We start from the raw sequence: 19,561 nt of genomic DNA on the forward strand, positions 1-19,561 counted from the left end.
CATATATCGCTCCCACCCAAAAATTACCGATTCGAATTAGAATAAGAGATTACATTTCACGTAGATAGGCTCTAAATAACCATTCGCTTGAAAAAAACGTAAATAAATAAGAATAAAATGCTCTTCGCGACGAAGACGAAAATATTTGGATCGTTTACCGATTGACGTAATTGATTACGAAAGAAGAGTTCATGGGAGAATATCATCTACAACACTGAGATTTCTCTCGCGAGGTCAAAAATTGCAACGAAGGGTATCTTACGTTTAAATTACCTAAATTAAGGGGTATCTCAATTTAACGCAAACAGCTTAATTTGCAATTAAAAACCTGGCCTATCTAACGAAAGCATCGATCGCAGCGCGAATATTAAAGGTTATCAAATCAAAGTATTCCACGCGCTCGCGTACGCAGCATCGATAAATTCATCGTGTGAGTACGCATCAATCGTTTGCGGATACATCGAATACATCGACCGCGATATATTCAGTCGAGAGTTTTTTCCATACGTCTTCGTCTTTCCTTTGATCCCGCATACACCCGTTCACGTCCCTCTAACTGTCCCGTCGATTGAATAAGTAATAGCTCTTTCCATATTGCATTCGCGACATGGAAATAGCATCGACGTTTTATGCACTTAACATCGATAGAATATAGACTGTCCCAGGAGTTTATTTCTGTTTCGCGCGAAATCAATTGTCGCCTAATTGAGTTTAATAAATCATGAACGCGCGGTTTCAACTACGCAGAAGTCGCGTGCGCCTCGCGCGAGGTACGCGCGGCCGAACACCTGTTTCAACTTTTTTACGTGACGAATAGTTCGCGAGGAAAGGCATTTAACGTCTGCTTTTTCTTATTTATTATTAATTTATTATTCTGTATTAGTGGATAATGTCTGCATCAGGACCGTCAAGCTATTTAAATTGTTTTAAAGAGGCTGTTAATAATTCTTTTTGCCTTGGGGAGAGAAATATTGACTTGCGAAACCGTCAGATAATCGAGACGTATTTTAAACAATAACAACTTTTAGTTCGATAACCTCAGGTTTTACCTTTCCTGAAAATATATATACTTTTCTAACATTATTCCTTCTAATAGATTACCTTCTAATAGATACGTAAGTATTAGGTTGTCCCAAAAGTTTCTTTCGTTTTATTGATAATTAATACATACACAATATTTTATGTTTTATGTTACATTACAAAATTGTGTACAATTCATTTCGCTCCATTACTGTTACAGCGTCAATGTCTAAAAGCTTAGATTGTCTATTTATATAAACACTGCCGCAGAAAATAATTGAATGCAACTCACGAAAGGAACTTTTAGGACAACCTAATATAATGCTAACTACTCTAAAAACATAAATTTAAGAAATGTTCTAACAATAACGCAACGTTAGCAATTTTTAGCTCCAAGAAAAAAGCGAACACTCGCACGTGTTTGACTCGCATCCATAATCTTGAATTATCCGAATTTTTACATCGATAACCATTCAAGATCTGAACACGATTCACGGCCGAATGGAATTTTTATCCCCCTTGTTGCGCGTCGATTGGACCACGCTTCCCCGAAGACTTAATCGCTCATGGAATAGGACAGCCTTTCACGAGTCGAAAGAACAAAAAATCCTAACACGGCGACAATTTTGTCCATATCGCTCTTAGGACAATCCAAGCATTTTTTTTCGTCGAATGAAGAGTGCCATTCATCGATGCGTGACTGTACAGCCGTTATATCGGCGCGTCTTTTTTTTTTTTTTTTTTCGCACGATTACCTCCGTTGTTGCTTGCATAATGGCGTTCGTAATATCGTTATGCCTCGATAATTGCGAAATGTGATTTCATTTCCGTCCAAAAGAGATCATCATTCAACGGAAAATTTATGCAATGAACAGAGTTGGGAAAATTTAATTCAAAATAAACAATTAAAGTTCCAGATCCGTTCGTCGAAATAGAAACTGGCAGGATGTCGTCTTCTTGTAGACGTTAAAATCGCTCGCCACGCGGTGAACATCGGAGGGATTGGATCGTATCTACTTCCACGAATAGATTTGGAATTTATATTAATTATGTAATTATCTAGAAAAATATCGAGCACCCTTACGCTAATAAAAAATGTGTTTCCGAGCTCGTAACGAGCCAGCTGGACTGTGCGTCCATTGTTTGCGCGGGAGGAGGTCTCGTTGACGGAAACCAAGTACCCATAGATCATCCGATTATTTTACGCGACGGTGGAGTACGCTTTGGTAGTGGAATCGTTTAATTCCACAATATTTTTTTAATCGTATACGTTCGGCTGTTTAGAAACCGCTCGCGTTTGTGTTGGTTTGAGATATCGTGCATCTTACATACACACACATGACCACACTTTGATCAACCAGAGGCCAAGGGTGAATTGACTCAGATTTATAAGTTAACTCGATCTCTTGGGACTCAGTCAGTCAGTGTTGCATTCCCAATACCAGCCGCAATATACCCGTGTAGACACAGATGTCGGCCAAGACGATCGTAAGTATCGCCGACGAACGCGTCGATAGATCAACGACTCCGTTCGTTGGGGCACGTTTCCTCAGTCGTTCGTTCTCGATCAAACGATCGCCACCGCTGGATCGTTCTTTTTTTTCTTCATTTTCATTTATCCTCTTCCCTCGATCTTCTCTCGATCATGTTTGCTGCGCAAAAAAGGGAGTTAATTTTGAAGCTATTCATTCTCTTCTCTTTTCAATTATTTATTTATCTACTTCATCGATGGGCACCCTGAGATGATAATAAATTACAGTGGAGAGTGCAAGTATTTATCGAGTGATGCAGGTTGCTGATACTAAGAGAAAAATACGTGCGAAGTGATCGATGAACGACAGAATTACTAAATACGTTTCATCGTGTATCAATCATGCTCGAGGGAGAACAACAATTTCTCAAAATCAGAGATTTCAATTAACGCAGGATGAATTATTATTTAAGTACGTAAGATATGTACAGGTGGATTTGTTATAAATAGAACGATAGGCCTCAATGTGCAGTACAGAATGTTTCCTCAGTGGTATATTAGATACGTAGTGCCCAAGCTAAGAACCTTTTTCCATTTAGAGTGTATTTTCTTTTAAACTGGACATTGATATAGTCTTTATAGAAATAAAGATCTAATACATGTATTGACAACAATTTTAGTAGAATTGCAACCTGCTGCGAAATCACTGTAAAATTGACGCACCATATGGAAAGAAACAGCAATGTTTCAAATCCTTCAAAGATTCCACACCTACAACTTTCTCGTTTCTAAATTGAAAATATAAAAAAGTTGCTGCAAGTAAAGAGACGTATTTGTCATATTTTATAAACGAATAACCACAAGATTTTAAAACATTGCTTTCCATCTCTGAGTGGATCCCTAAGCAAAGTAGATCTAGAGTAGATCCTTAAGATCCTTTATTTCCTCTGTTTGAAATTCAACACGTAGATCGCTGTAAGCGATACTTCATCGACGTAACGAAGAGATCTATGGAGATCGCGAGACCAAATGTCTCCGCGATGTCCTATCGGCGAAAAGACAATCGAAAGTGGAACGAACGATGCCATCAGAAGTAACAAGTCGTTACGAACGAAACCTTTGTTTCCCAAAGATAAACGATGAAGATTTACAGAGGCAAAGGTACTACCTTTCGACAGTGTTTCTCAGAAGTGGGATCAAGATGATTACTTAGAGGGAAAATGAAGTACAGTGAATTCTTTCAAAGTGACTTGGAAATTGTGACACAACAAGGGTATTGGAAATTTCAAATAAACAATGGTCGATATGGTTAAATTGAATAAGTGATACGCAACGAGAGTTTTCGTATACGTCACAGTGGAAGTGGATCGTACAATGAATCTAATATCCATAACTCTGTGATGTTTCGATAGGAGAATTTCGACAATTATTATAATTCAGAGAATCTCTGAAAGGATTCACTGTAATGACGAGAGATTCGTTTGATGACAGCCGCAGTCGCAGAGGCAGTCCATTCTGGACCCATCGGAGAAGTTGCGTCCAGAGGCAGTCTACGATGGGAAACTGCAGAGTCAGTTCAGGAATTTCTCGGAGGACCACACGGACCCCATGAAGGTCCGTGTTCAGAAAACGTATCATCATATGCACACCAATCAAACCGTGGAGTTCGTCAGATGTGAGTAATACAAGAAAGAAATGGATAAATGGATCTTTCTGTTCGTATATGGACAATAGCTACACTTGTACCGATTACAATTTTACAACTCCAATCGTAACAGCCATCCAAAGACAAGCCTTTGACTACCACAAATAAATAATAGCTTCTTTAATATATAGAATAGTTACCAATCGAAACTGACTTCTTCTTCCTTACAATATCAATGTATGCTTGCGTCAAACTTCAATAATCTACGTCTAACATTATTATTTGTAAAAAATCTCCAAAGAATGTATCCTTAAAAAGCTTTTTCAAAACTCAAGCAACCACAGCAAACTATTTCAAAATCCAAACGACTTCTAAAAATCTGTAGTACTTCCTGGAGAGGTCCTCCGACGCTTACCTTTGCTAATTTGCTGTATGCAAGCCTAAGAAATTTATAATAAGAATAGCCTTCTTTTTTAAACTTTTAAACTTTTTAAACTCTCTTGTGGTTTCCCGGTACTTTCGCTCAAATGAATAGCCATCTAGCGGCGAATGGCCGGAAGTAATTTTAGGAGTTTGGTCAGCGCCTCTATCGGGAAAATGCTCAAGTTTGTCGTAAAATAGTTCCCCTGTCGCTCATAGATGGCGCCACAGAGTCTAATACCTGGGAACTATTTTACGACAAACTTGAGCGTTTTCCCGATAGAGGCGCTGACCATACTCCGAAAATTAGTTCGGGCCATTCGCCGCTAGATGGCGACATCAATTCCCGCGGGAAATTTGAATCTCTTTTTATTTAATTAAAGTAAAGTTCATTAGAAGCATTTGTAAACGCTATCGAGTAGTTTAAGAATATTTTTCGTAAAGATTAATCGAATATTATTCGTGCATACGTATCCATGACTGGCGTAATAAGTGCGTATTCAATAATACGACGATATCTCCTAAACTATGAGTGCAAATTGGATACTGTAAAGAACATGCTGTATCCGTATTAGATGCTTCAGCTGAATAAACAATTTATTTTGATACGGATTAAGTGATTACTTTAAAAAATTGTTTGATAATTTGATTAGGTACGTTGATTTGGTACTACAAATTTTAAAGATAAATATATTCTGTCGAGGACTTTCTTGTGGAACTTCTTATGCTCAATAATTCTTCCGTACATTGTTTAGAGATATCTTTAACGATGTAGGGATCGTGTAGATAACCTTTCTTGTTCCTTGTATACGTCATAAAGTAGGATAACTTTGTGCAAAATTTCAGCTTTTTAGGTTCGATGGCTTAGCTTGGACGTTGATGCAAAATTTGCAGCCCCTTTTCACCCCACCAGGGGTTGAATTGTTTAAAATACCGAAATATATGTTTGATTAATTGTATCAAAAAGCGTTAAGACCAAGTTTCAAGCAAATCCAACTACCATTAAAATATTCCTTATACAAACGTTGCAACCCCCTTTTTACTCCTTTAGATCTTAAATTTCGAAATATCCTTTCTTATTCCTTTGTATGCATCATAAAGGATACCTCTGTGCAAAATTTCAGCTTTCTAGGTTCGAGGGTTTAGCCTGGACGTTGATTGTAATCGGTCAGGGCTTCATTCTTATATAAATAGACTACTTAGAGATTGTAATCGAGACGGAACTGTTATTATCGGCGTTCCAGCTCGCATGAAGGAATGGCTGCAGTTCAACAAGTTCAAGATGAGCGTGAAGGATGCTCTGATCAAGCTGAACGACCTGGTGGATGAGAGCGATCCGGACACCAACTTGCCAAACATCGTGCACGCTTTCCAGACAGCGGAGTCCATCAGGAAGGACCATCCTGACTTGGACTGGTTCCATTTGACTGGCTTGATCCACGATTTGGGCAAGGTAAACCCTAGTTTATTTTCTTTGGTACTGAGAAGACGATCGGTGCAAAGCTGACGAACCTGTCGCCTTTTCGTGTTGTTTTCAGGTAATGGCGTTCTACGGAGAGCCGCAATGGGCGGTGGTGGGCGACACGTTTCCGGTTGGTTGCGCTTGGGCTGACTCGATCGTTTATAGGGAGACCAGCTTCGAAAACAACCCTGACGGAAACGACCCGCGATACAAGTAAGGACTGATAAGCATATAGCAGTTGGACTCGAGTAGATATTTTTGCATTTATTGGATCTGAAATTAAAAGAAATTAAACACTGGTTTGTTTGGTTGGCAATTCATTCTCTTCGGGGATTTCACTAGTGAAGAGATGCGTTCAAGTTTTATTTTGAAGGGCCCTTAATTGGATATTAATTCTTCCTCTTGCGTTGTCTTCGAGAATGAACCTTTGAATAATTAAAACAAATTAAATACTGGTTTGTTTAGTCGGCGATATACTCAAATAATCCTACTCGCGAGACCTTTCTAATGGTGTCTAACTTGTCCATTTTAGGACAACATATTTGCCAAGATAATACCCTTCATTCTCTTCAGAGATTACTCTGGCGAAGAGATGCCTTCAAGTTCTATTTTGAAGGCCCCTTGACTGGATATTAATTCTTCCCTTTCTTTGGGAATGAACCTTTGACTGTTTTGTTTCAGCACGAAGTATGGCATGTACAAGCCGAAATGCGGCCTGAATAACCTGACGATGTCCTGGGGACACGACGAGTACCTGTACCGCGTGTTGGTGCACAACAAGACCAAACTGCCCAAAGAGGGTCTGACCATGATACGTTATCACTCGTTCTATCCCTGGCACGCCGGTGGCGATTACATGCACTTCTGCACCGACGAAGACATGGAGATGCTGAAGTGGATCAACGAGTTCAAGTGAGTACAGGTCATTTCGTAATTTGTGTATTTTTGTGTAAGTACACTGGACTATCAACTTCCAGATCTATTACTTGCTTAATAAAACCTGTAAGACACAAGTTGATTCGGGCTATGAATTTCATAAGACGTGCAACGAAACTTTGTTCAATAATTAACCCTTTGCACTCGAGAGGTGACTCTCAGTCACCACTAGGTTTGACGCAGCAAATCTACCATCAATGTTACTTTAAGTTTTATTTCTTTGGAACTCGAAGTGTCGATAAAATGATTGTCGATGATTGTCGTGGCGATAGAATGCTAAGAAAGCATCTCGAGTTGCTGGTAGATACCAGAAAAAAAGGCCTCGAGTGCAAAGGGTTAACACTAAACCTTCTCACGTTTCATTTGGACCTATTTCTACCGCGATCGATCAAATTACTGGTCTTAATAAAAGTAAATTGAATAACGAAAGAAACAATCGTTAAAAACTCATATATCGCATATGGGAACTGTTTGAAAACCGGCATTTGACCAGTCGTGTCAGTGATAACAAGCACAGATCCAGTCAGTAAAATTGATCCGTACCACGCAATTAAACGAGCTAATTTATTTTCCAGTAAATACGATCTGTACACGAAAAGCGGCGGTGTCCCCGACATCGAGAAACTCTGGCCCTACTACGAGAAGCTGATAGACAAGTATATTCCAGGCGAGTTGGAGTGGTGAAGCCCCATTCTTGATCGTCCAGCAACGAGAACCAATCGATCACCGATCAACGACAGCGGTGGAAGCGGAAACGAGACGGATCGCAGGACATATCGTATTTATCGCTCGACGTGGCTCTCAATCGTCGGAAGATCGCTCTACAGTCTGAAACGCGCCACGTTCGCTTGCTCGTCTATTTTGCACGATCGAATCGTGTCTGAGTGACGGACAGGCGAGCATGAACCGACGAAAATTCCAGCTTTGATGAGTAACGGGGAAGAACGATGCCTCGCTCGAGAATTTCACTCATCTGTCGATCGATAGTCTGGCCACACGCGAACACCGCTTTCCGGCCGCCTCTGCGCTGACCGAGGGACCGATTTCGCGTTCTTCCACGATTTTTTAATACAGTGGTGCACGAAGTATGGTTCGTGGGCCATTGAGACCCGGTTTGGAATCAAGCTGAGGGTAATTTCAAAAATATGAATTTGTTGGATGATTTTATGTTTTGATCGTTCACCGACATCAAAATATTGATCGTTTAAATATAGTAATGGGAGTTTTCTATAGAGATATGGTCTATGTTGTTATACTCAGCTATGAAGTAACACTTTTGGGATTAAAAATACGCTTTCTTATTTTGTTCGTTATCAAAAAGGCTGCTAGAATTATTTTCTTTGCACTAAAGGTTACTGTGACATGTATCATAGTTACACTCGATTATGAAATAACACTTTTTGGGTTAATAATTCGCTTTCTTATTTTGTTCGTTATCAAAAAGGCTGCTAGAATTATTTTCTTTGCACTAAAGGTTACTATGACATATATCATAGTTACACTCGATTATGAAATAACACTTTTTGGGTTAATAATTCGCTTTCTTATTTTGTTCGTTATCAAAACGGCTGCTAGAATTATTTTCTTTGCACTAAAGGTTACTATGACATATATACTTGTTCTTTTCTAGCGAGAAATATTGTGCACCACTGTTTTAACAAGTTTGCTATCATGTATCACGTACAAGGTATCCTGGGAAGTATTTGAGAAACCTAACACACGTGTTCAGCAGGTTCCATGTAATTGGCTAACAAGACAGTTAGTTAAATACTTCACAGGACACCCTTCATGGCACGCCGATTTTTATGTTAGACCAAGGCCCGCATGTACACGACACGATTTGGTATTTTATATCCGTATAAACGTATGTAGTATGAACCATGGAAACTCACCCCCAGAGGGGTTTTGAAATTGAAATGAATGTAGGAATCTAATGATTTTAAAACGTATTAAAGTTTGACAACGAATTATTTATTGTCTGACTTTTACAACTGTCTCGACCGAACTGAACTTCGAATTATTATAAATAACAAATCACACCGCGTTCCCATGCAACCATTGCATTCACAGATACACTCACACGCTTACCCTCATATTATATATCACACTCCTACACTCGGCCGTTCCTTACAGAGCTCCGTCCTCGATCATCACACTCCTACATGAATAATAAAAAATAACTCCACTGGACAGCATAAATTATTCCTTCTTTTAAAAACCAGTGATCGACGATCTGGACAATCTTATCACGTACAAAAATAATTTTTTTAATATACCGACAGCCTGCAGAAGCTACGTATCTAATTAGGGCCCCTGTTGATCTCCAAGAGTCCCTGGTCAGCTATTTAACATAGTTCGATAAACGTCCTGGTCACGCTTCGTGAGATTCAGCCGCGTGGAAGTTTCGAAGCGAACGGGATCCGTTGCTCTGCGGTTTGAGAGAGCCGAGATGTATCCAATAAGTCGATCGAGCTGTCGCGCGGATAACAGAAACTCTCCTTCCTTTGTTTATTAATCCGCGATCGTTTCGTTTCGCATATGTTTGTTCGCGCTATCCCACGTTCGACGCGTTCGTGTCCGGCCGTCTCCTCGTTTCCGGTTGCTTTCAACAGAGACCTCTCCTGCGCGCTTACCTCTTCTCGAGTCGAACGATCATCCACATGTGCGGCTGTAACTGAACAGTTCGGTTCGGTTTGCACTTCTTGGTCAATCGAGCGGGTATCACGAATCTAAATAGCGTACTTCGACCTGTAACAGTGACGATCGGTTAGGTATTACTCGAAAAGTACGCGAAGAATGAAAGGAAGAATGGTCAGAGCTAAGATATTCGCTGAAAGGGGATTACTCAGCTCCAGGGCATACATCTTTTTATCTTGACTTTAAATTTATTTTCACTAGTATTATTAGTCCTCATACTAATATTGTTAACCAATTTTTCGTCGAAACGCACCAGTTGCGTCAGTAGCACTACTGAAATAACAGTGCGAGCGTAACAAGCGCGTCGGTAGCATCGAATGTGAGCGAATGTGTTAAAGGGAATGTGGACAGAGTCGACTAAATTTTGCTTAACCTTGCGTCGCGCAATGTAACCGAATACAAATAATCTCTGTAAATAATTGGCGGTAGAGCTTGTGGTTTCAATAAAAAGAGGCATATTAACCAGTGCGTGGAGAATTTGCGGGCCCGCTTTCGTTTTCGTGGCGTCACAAACGTGACGCGTTGTTTCTCGTGGGAAACGAACGTCACACGTGCGTCACCGCGATGACTTTCTATTTTGCGTATAAACAAATGAAGCACGAAACTATTAATCAGCGTCACGCACGCTTTGTTTGCGATATTCAATTACCTATTCGTTACACTCTGTTTGTACGCGGTTGCAATCATTTACGATCATCTGTTATAACGACAGATTGACTGCTGAAGTGGCATACCGATTTCGTTATTAATCCTTTGCACTCGAGAGGTGACTCTCAGTCACCACTAGGTTCTCTTTAGGTTTAATTTCTTTGGAACTCGAAGTGCCAATAAAATGATTGTCATTGAGCCATTCCTTTCGAATTGTCAGCCCTTTGCGGTCTTCAGTTGACCGTGGTTCGACAAAAATGTACCGAGCTCAGGAAGTCTGAGTCTCGAAGGGTTGACTCACAAAACGCTACCAAATTTGACGCATTTGATCTTTGTTATTGCTATGTATATTTTTTTATATTATTAATCACTTTTAGATTTAAGACTTTCGCGGGGATTATTCCTTGTGAATTGTCAGCCCTTTACGGTCTTCAATTGAACGTGGTTCGACAAAAATGTACCGAACTCTAGAAATCTGGATCTCGAAGGGTTGACTCACAGAGCGCTACCGAATTCGATGCATTTCATCTTTGTTATTATTAATCACTTTTAGATTTAAGACTTTCGCGGGGATTATTCCTTGTAAATTATCAGCCCTTTGCGGTCTTCAATTGAGCGTGGTTCGACAAAAATGTACCGAACTCTAGAAATCTGGATCTCGAAGGGTTGACTCACAAAGCGCTACCGAATTTGATGCATTTGATCTTTGTTATTATTAATCACTTTTAGATTTAAGACTTTCGCGGAGATTATTCCTTGTAAATTGTCAGCCCTTTGCGGTCCTTCGTTGAGCGCGACTCGACAAAGATGTACTGAACCTGATTCTCAAATCTTAAATTAGAGATTTCATCTGTGAAGTTAACTAAACTTAGGATTCGTGAAATGTTCTCGAGTTGCTGGTAGATACCAGAAAAAAAGGCCTCGAGTGCAAAGGGTTAATTATTCGAGCAAGAGTGCCCTATCTCTGTTTTCGTTCTACGATCCTACGAGTTTTGTGACGCGAGTAAGTCTTCGCTAGAAGATGAGGACGACAAGGAGGTGGAGGAAGAAGAGGAATTCCTTGGTGCAGCGACGCGTCGTGTCGGTAGCGCACGAAAGGTGCCACGGGAAGCTCTAGTAACCACGGGTATGCGGCGGTTTCCGCGGGTAATCGAAAACGAGCGTCGACTTTCGAGAAGACCCATCCGAGCAGCGGCCAAACATCGCCTCGCGGTTTCTTTCCCACGTGATTAGCACAGGTAACGGGCAATAGCGTTGCGTAGTCCTTGACGCCTCGGCGGACAAGTATTAGGTCATTCTAGAAGTTCGTACCACGGATGGTGTCTATATTTAATTTAAAAGATATTGAGATTTTATCGGGAAGTCGGGAAATCTGGACCTCGAAGGGTTGACTCGCAAAGCGCTACCAAATTTGATATATTGGATTGATCTTTGTCATGTTTAATTATTTTTAGATTTAAGACTTTCGCGGGGATTATTCCTTGTGAATTGTCAGCTCTTTGCGGTCCTCCGGTGAGCATGGCTCAACAAAGATCACCGAGGACTCAGAGAATCTGGATCTCGAAGGGTTGACTCACAAAACGCTACCGAATTTGATACATTTGGTTGATCATTGCCATGTTCAATCACTTTTAGATTTAAGATTTTCGCGGGTATTATTCCATGTGAATTGTCACCCCTTTGCAGCCCTCATTTGATCTTTGTTATTATTAATCACTTCTAGATTTAAGGCTTTTGTGAGTATTACACCTTGTAGCATTCATAGCTTCTGGAAGGTTGCAGCGTCCGGTTTCAGCTCATGGTTTCAGCTTGTCGTCAACGTTTCGCAAACGTTGCAGTCTGGATCTTCAGGGCTAGGTTTCTTCGAAGCTTCCTTGTTTCAGGATATCTTTTATTAGGATCCGTCCAAATTCAAACGTTATCAAATATCTTCATACCCATGTGTTAATCGCGATTTCCTATTATTAATTACAATATCTTCTGAAAAACAGTTTTGAAAACGTCAAACTAAGAGAAAACGAGCTCGAGGAAGAACGAGGAGGAGAAAACGGGCTGGTTACGTGCGTGTTTCGTAGATCGTTCGTAACGAAGACGTAGGAAGATATTTTTCGCCGAGTACACTCGATTAGGCCTGTTCAATTCCCGAGGATCGAGTCGTTAACGAAGGTAATCGAGCTATCGGGGCGGCCCGACCGGCGCCCATGTCTCGGCAAGGTAATTATTGGTTCTGTTCTGCATCGCGATGCATCTGCAAAGGTCGGAGGGAAGGGCATGGTGTTCCTTTCCCGATCTGGGACGCGCGCTGGGACGTATCGTAATAAAGGAACAGCTGCGTCGAAGTTACTCAACCCGAAACGGGGTTACGTGGTCCGTTTCGAAGCGTTGTGCCGATTCCCCGCGCGTGCGTCGCCGCACGAAAGTCTGGGATCGCTTAATCCACTTGTAGGCTGTTGTGTACCGCGTGCAATTGAACGTAATTTCATTTTAGAAAGCACCGAAGCTTCCATTGGCATCGAAGTACGGCTCGACTTCAACCCATATTCCAAAATCGAGCGAGTTTGTTTTATTTATAAGGGTGCGAAGTCGTATAACTCGACCATAACACCTAATCTACTCGTCTCACATCTGTTCGTCTTCAAATTCATTTAATTCTCACTTTCTATTACTTCGTATATATGCATTTACTTAAACCTAACTCTTCTTCGTGATTTTGTAGTCTTCAATTAAACATACAGCTATAGCTCTTGAGGGTTTCCAAAAGCCAGAGAGTACCAATCAGCTCCTCCGCAACATTATAAGATTACGAAACAGCTTTTCGCGGAAAGCCACGTTAACTCGAAGACAGAGTTGCTGAAACGTTGTGCAACCGTCATTAACCCTCAAACGGTGCCGTGACTCGTTAAACGTGTAAATGGCGTTGTGAGATCAGAAATGGGAACGGCGTGGAAAGGACTGGAAAATGTAGGTATCTTTCAGTTTAGAAAAATAAACTTCGATTAGCACCTGAATAGACGCTCGAGTACGAATTCGAGTATGCGAGGAGCCCACAAAGCCATTTAAGTTAACTACTTCCTCGTCGCGGTTGAGGTAACTCGCTGTGAAAAACCTTTTCAATTAAGCGTCGGAAAAACCGTGCCCACGTTGAAAAGAGCCACTCGCCATCTCGGATCCTGTGCTCGATCACACGTTCTCCGAGGGACGAACGATTCCACTCGATGTATCTTATAATTGTCCTCTTTACTCATTCGTGGGTAAAGCAGTACGACAATTATAATAAATTTTGGATCACGTTTGTAGTCTTGGTTACTTCGCAGACTGCAAAGTTGCATCATACATTCTTCGAAGTATAGAGCAACCTGGTATACATTAACCCTTTATTTACTGAATCTCTCAAAAGTTTTTAAAATCTAGGCGTTCATCTTGGTCTTCTATCATTTTACAGAGCTATTTCTAACAAGCTTGTGCTGGCATCGAATAATTAAAAATGGACTTCATAGAAGTGGACTCGAAAGTCACAATAGATTTCAAAGCGTTTAATTAATACAGTACCGTGAGAAAGTTGACTAAATAAAGCGTTAAAAGTACAATTCCAAAAACACCCAAAGCTTCCCTAGTGTCATCCCTCCCTGCAGGGTCACTTAACCCTTTGCACTCGAGAGGTGACTATCAGTCACCATTAGGTTTCACGCAGCAAATCTACAATAGCTCATGTTTCTTTAGGTTTAATTTCTTTAGAGCTCGAAGTGTCAATAAAATGATTGTCGGCGAGGTAAAGGTGACCTTATTCTGAAATCTAGATAGCTTAGAATTCATGGCAATAGAATGCTAAGAGTTGCTGGCAGATATGTACCAGTAAGAAAGACCTCGAGTGCAAAGGGTTAAACCTTTTATTCGCCGCAAATTGAATTTCCAGCACCAGTCGACAGTCGACCGCAACGATGACGCAAGCGTTCCGTTCTCAGGGACTTTTTCTGCGCCATGGTCCAAGTGGTTTGTATCGTGGAACGATCGTTAAGCAGCTCTTCCGATCGTTTTGTCGGTACCAGCTCGCGTTAGCGGTTTTCACGGATCGTTCGACCTTGGGAACATGCGACCAGGCGATCCATTGGAGTTCGTTGGACGAGCGAGAAACATCCACGCGGGGCTTCTTCATTTTTAGCGATTCACCGGCATTCCGTGCCTGATCGAGGACACTCGAGGAGGCGATCGTCGATGGCGAGGGCGACGTCGATGGGAGAAGGTCTCCGATGATTCTCGAAGCTAGCAGAGCCGGTTGGCTTCGTCTCCGGTCCGCTGGCGTTCGTTTCCTTCCGGCTGGGGCATCGGGACGAGCTCATCCGGTGTTTGTCGGGATTCCTTTGCGGAGATGAGAAATTCTTTCGCCCTGTCGCCTTGACTAAACGAGAATCTGCGCCAGCCACCCTTTTTATCTAAAATAAGCGATCGTCAACACGTTGACTGGCGAACAAATAAAATTTTATTCACGGATTATTGGAAACTACGTAATCAAATATTTATCGTGGTAATCATTTTTGTAACTTCGTTAAAATTCATTTCCTTTGATGCTTGACTTTCAGAATTCATTTTTTGTTATCTTCAGTGAAGAGCACCGTTACTTGTATGTGTATGACACGGCGATCAACGTGTGGTCTCGTAGTCACGAGGAATCTAACTCTAACGATACCTATTGGAAGCATGACTCGAGGAATGTTGGATCGTGTGACGAGAACCAAGCGACGTTCACTTGGGAAGTGACTGACACGTCGTGTCGTTTAGTTGATACTGGTAGTTTTATATTAAACAAAAATTGAAGGTGCAACGAGAGAAATTGGAAAACAAGAGATGGAAACAACAGACACCATGGGAGGGAGGTCGCGGAAGCTCTGTTCTCGGAACCAGTCGAACTCAAAGGCCACGCGAACCTCGAAGTCCCAATAGGGCGCGGCTAGACGCTAAGGCAATCAAGAGTGACGAAATCGACCCATTTCGACCCTCGTACCAAGCTTTTAGGTTCAATGAATCGAGTTCTAAACTCACAGAGAAATAAGTGACGGACATAATGCTTTATCATAGTATCCCAGTGATTAAAATCAGTCATGGACAGTGATGGACGATACCGTACTCACGAATAAGGACGAAATTCTCGCAGTTACCTGGTGCTGTACAAATGCTTCAAAGTACAATTCCAAAAACACTGAACGAAGCTTTCCTAGTTCCATCAGTTTCTGTAAGATCACCTAAACTTATTCCAATGACGAATGATTCCACTCAATGTATCTCATAATTGTCATTTTCATCCACTCATGAATGAAGGAGCACCAGAATTCATATACCTCTGGATTATACTGTAGTTTTGCTTACCTTGTGCAAAATTGCATCGTTCTTCGAACTACAAAGCAATCTTGTATATATTCGAAGTACACATTAATCACATCTAACATAACGAGCTGTTATATTTGAAAATGGAGTAAGTCTACTTTAAAAAAAGAAATTAGTTATTACAAATATGAAGAGAGGGTATCTATATCTTACTAAAATTACCGTTAACACTTTCGCTGCGCACGAAAATAAATAGCCGTTCGCTGGGAGCTCCAATTATGATATTTTGAGAAACATATATACTTGTAGTAACTTATTTTATATATAATATGATTGCCGAGCAAAAAAAAAATGAAAACTAAAAAATAATAAAAACAACCATATATTTTCAGTTGGATACACTTGTGCGTCATCCACAGCGAAAGTGTTAACTCGTTTCTTTTAAAAAGTGGACTTATTCCATTTTCAAATACAACAGCTCGATTACACCTACACCAACTTTACCTACAACTCGAAAAACAACAATTCTGAATTCACCAAAGCTGCCCTAGTTTCATCTCTTCTTCTAGGATCTCCTAAACGTTCTGCTCGCGATGAATTGACGAATTTCCAGCAACTGGCAACAATCGACCGCATGCCTCTATGACAAAGCCTCTATTCCTATTCTACGTTTCCATTGAGGTGTCCCGTTAATCAAACGCGAACGTTATTCCCGCTGGCCGTGACGCGTTCCTTCCTGGAACGTTAGACGCGTTACGCGAAACGTCGATCGATTCGGTATATCTCGGAGATTCCCCGACGTCGGTGGATCCCGTGGCGCTCGACACGCGACGCCGCTGGAAACGGCCAGCGCGGTTTACGACGCGTGGGCACGGCTCGCTCGAAGGAACACGGCCCGCGAAATTGGCTTAGTCATCGGCGTATTACGGAATATTACGGTGTATTAGCGGGAACGGCCGCAACGAGCGGCAACTCACCGCTTTCGACGAGGACGAATGACACCGAGGGGCGAGCAGGAACGAAACGACTGTCCCGGGTATACGTGAATCACGCTTCTACCTTGCTTCCAGGAACAAACAGTACGACGTAACGCGCCTGGCGCACGTTAAATGGGAGGGATTGGTATCTTCCTTCGACGCCGTAACAGGTTTCAGAGGAGTCTCAGGTTCAGAGGAGTGTGACGAGGTTTGGGCTTCGACGAAATTTAACGCGAGCTTTTGGAGGCAAGCTTCCGCACCTTGGTACCTGTAAGAAGTAATTGTAAGTTGAATTGTTGCGGTACTATGGAATTTGGAGAATATGTGGAGCAGCGAGGAATACGAGGGAGATCAGTTTTGCAAGGAGTTGCAGGTCGTATGTAGTCAGACTTAAAAAGGCCAGTTCGACACTATCCATATTCTACCTGCAAGAGATCTTCCCGTTTCTCTAGGAACTCATTTATTTTTCTTCCAGCAATACATTATTATATGTATTTTGTACCTGTATATCAATGAACTGAATAAAGAAGAACGTTTCAGCCTCTATATACAGCCAATCCCATAAGTATCCAGACCCACTATCCATATTCTACTTGCAAGGGATCCTATCATCCCGTTTCTCTAGGAACTCATCTGTTTTTCTTCCAGCAATATTTTATTATATGTATTTTGTACCTGTATATCAATGAACTGAATAAAGAAGAACGTTTCAGCCTCTATATACAGCCAATCCCACAAGTATTCATACCCACCATGTCTGTTGACAAAATTCGTTGACGTTTTCAAATAAATTTTCCATTATAAATACATTCGTGCATAAAGTTTATCCATGTACATATATATACATGGATATTATTTAATTATTTAATATTATATTAATGTATTATTTAATTTATACAAATTAGTTGAATACACTTACAGGGTACGAATTTTTATGGAACTGTGGGCCCTCTTTAGAAAATTGTAAAATGATTCCAAAAATAAATAAGATGAAAAATGTATTCGATCTCTGAAGAAAACTTAATAAAATCCAGTTGAAAACATCGTTTAAATATTCATCACAGAAAGTCTAACGAAACTCGTACCTTATCAATCAATGTCCACAGGAGCGAACAGTACTTAATTATTCCTTATAAAAAATTGATGATCCTTAACTGGGTAGACGGCTGCAGTTCGGGGTAATGTGAAATTTAGTTTAATCACCATTTAAGGAATCACGGTGACTAAACTGTTTCACAACGGCGCACGAAATTCCTTAATCATTTAACCGCAATCCTTGAGTATACTCGAGCGCGGGTAGCAGTGTCGTTTCAGATGCTCCAGTTATAGAGAAGGTATATAAACTTATCGACTTTTGTCGCCAATTCTGCAAGATCAATCGTACACTTGTTTTTCTTTTATATGAACTTATTAAAAAATAACTTTCAACTAAATTCGTCAACAGAGATTCATACTATCGATTAGTTCAGCTGAAATTGAAATCGTTTATTTATAATATTTTTAAGTTTACGCAAACTATATACACGCGATCAGTTCAGCTGTGTTAAGATTAATCGTTCTCGATCGATCGGATATACCTCGAAACATCGAAGATTATCCAATTATTTCGAATTTTTCTGGCGATGTAACGATCCATTAAAATCTTATAAATCATGGAAAAACGTAAACATTGTAATACAATACGAGCGAGCCTTTCATCGCGAGGCCGCGATACGGCGGATAGGAATCGTTAATCGGAAAGTTTAATGGCTCATAGCTATGGATAAGAGGAATTTACTCGATGTATCTCGGGTAATACCCGTGCCCTAGCTTTACGTGGTGCAGTCGAGTAATAGCTGCCGACATCATGGGACCGTTCCAGGTGTGTAAGTACCTTGACTGCTACTTCAATCACTATATATGATTGGTCATCGAAATGAGAGCATCTAAATATTTCCGTTGATTATAGACGCCATGTAACGCTGTATGGTACAAATTAAACTGTCCCGAGGGATAAAAATACCGATATAGAGACCATTTCTCCATATTCTTGGGTATAATCCTTCTATATGTAATCTTATAATTCTCTATAATTGGATCAATATTTACTACCCGCAAAGTAGTTCAAGTCTTCTATACCTTGCGTTTTGTGAACTATTTAACCGCGTTGTTAACAATTCATACATGGTTAAGACATTTGTGGTTAAAACGTCTACAGACGTCTGCTAATTCATGTAATAGCGACAGAGTGTCTAATGACGTCACGAACGTTTAGACGTCGAAGATGGGTTGTGGTTTTTATTAGCACGTAAGGCAGTTAGAACCTTCGGTATCGCAGCACATAGACGCACTGGCTTCGCGGAATTGATCACAATCCGACATGGAACTTTCTCGGAATGTAATATTTGATATGCATTAGATTACATACGTCTAACTGGAGTCTTGTGTACGCGAGTCTATTAAACAACGAGGGTATATAATTGATGTTTACCCACTTAAACGGGTTTGTATGGCATGCGCGATACTCTTTTTCTCTAAATTGTGCCATGAGAACTAATTCTAGGAAAGTGGTGCTGGAGTACTCTCAGTGGTCAATATCAAGGACACCTTTTGCAACTACGTACTATGGAAAGCAAGGGACGATAGAAAATTAGAAATAATCGATCAAATTCACTGCCGGGATACTGAAAACATCTCACAATTAAAAAATGCTAGCTATGTCCCGCGGTTTCACCCCCGTGGAATACTATTCTTATTCAAAGTCTTTATTCAAAGATTTTCTTTTTATTTATATATTATACAGCGTGAATTTGAGCCAAATAAATAAGAATTTTCGAAAAAAGGGACCCCAGCACCACCTAGGGGGGTCTAACACAAACAAAAACAATCTGCAGCACGAACATGTGGAGCGAATATAAGGTTGATAGCTTCAGTGGATTCAGCCGTGATGGCCAGACACACGCACCAACGTTTTAATCTTTTCGGTG

The 19,561-nt window shown here is 40.8% G+C and overlaps 1 protein-coding gene across 1 annotated transcript; it reads left to right on the forward strand.

Annotated features, from left to right (window-relative positions):
* Positions 1-2,349: 2,349 nt before the first annotated feature.
* On the forward strand, positions 2,350-7,788 carry LOC128887925 (inositol oxygenase). The gene is made up of 6 exons (XM_054144424.1): positions 2,350-2,508; positions 3,983-4,166; positions 5,801-6,009; positions 6,095-6,231; positions 6,700-6,930; positions 7,530-7,788. The coding sequence occupies exons 1-6, from the start codon at positions 2,491-2,493 to the stop codon at positions 7,636-7,638; spliced, it is 888 nt and encodes a 295-aa protein (XP_054000399.1). The 5' UTR covers positions 2,350-2,490; the 3' UTR covers positions 7,639-7,788.
* The last annotated feature ends 11,773 nt before the right edge of the window (positions 7,789-19,561 follow it).

This window comes from Hylaeus anthracinus, unplaced genomic scaffold (assembly GCF_026225885.1).
Source record: "Hylaeus anthracinus isolate JK02 unplaced genomic scaffold, UHH_iyHylAnth1.0_haploid 11989, whole genome shotgun sequence".
NCBI classification, from domain to species: domain Eukaryota; kingdom Metazoa; phylum Arthropoda; class Insecta; order Hymenoptera; family Colletidae; genus Hylaeus; species Hylaeus anthracinus.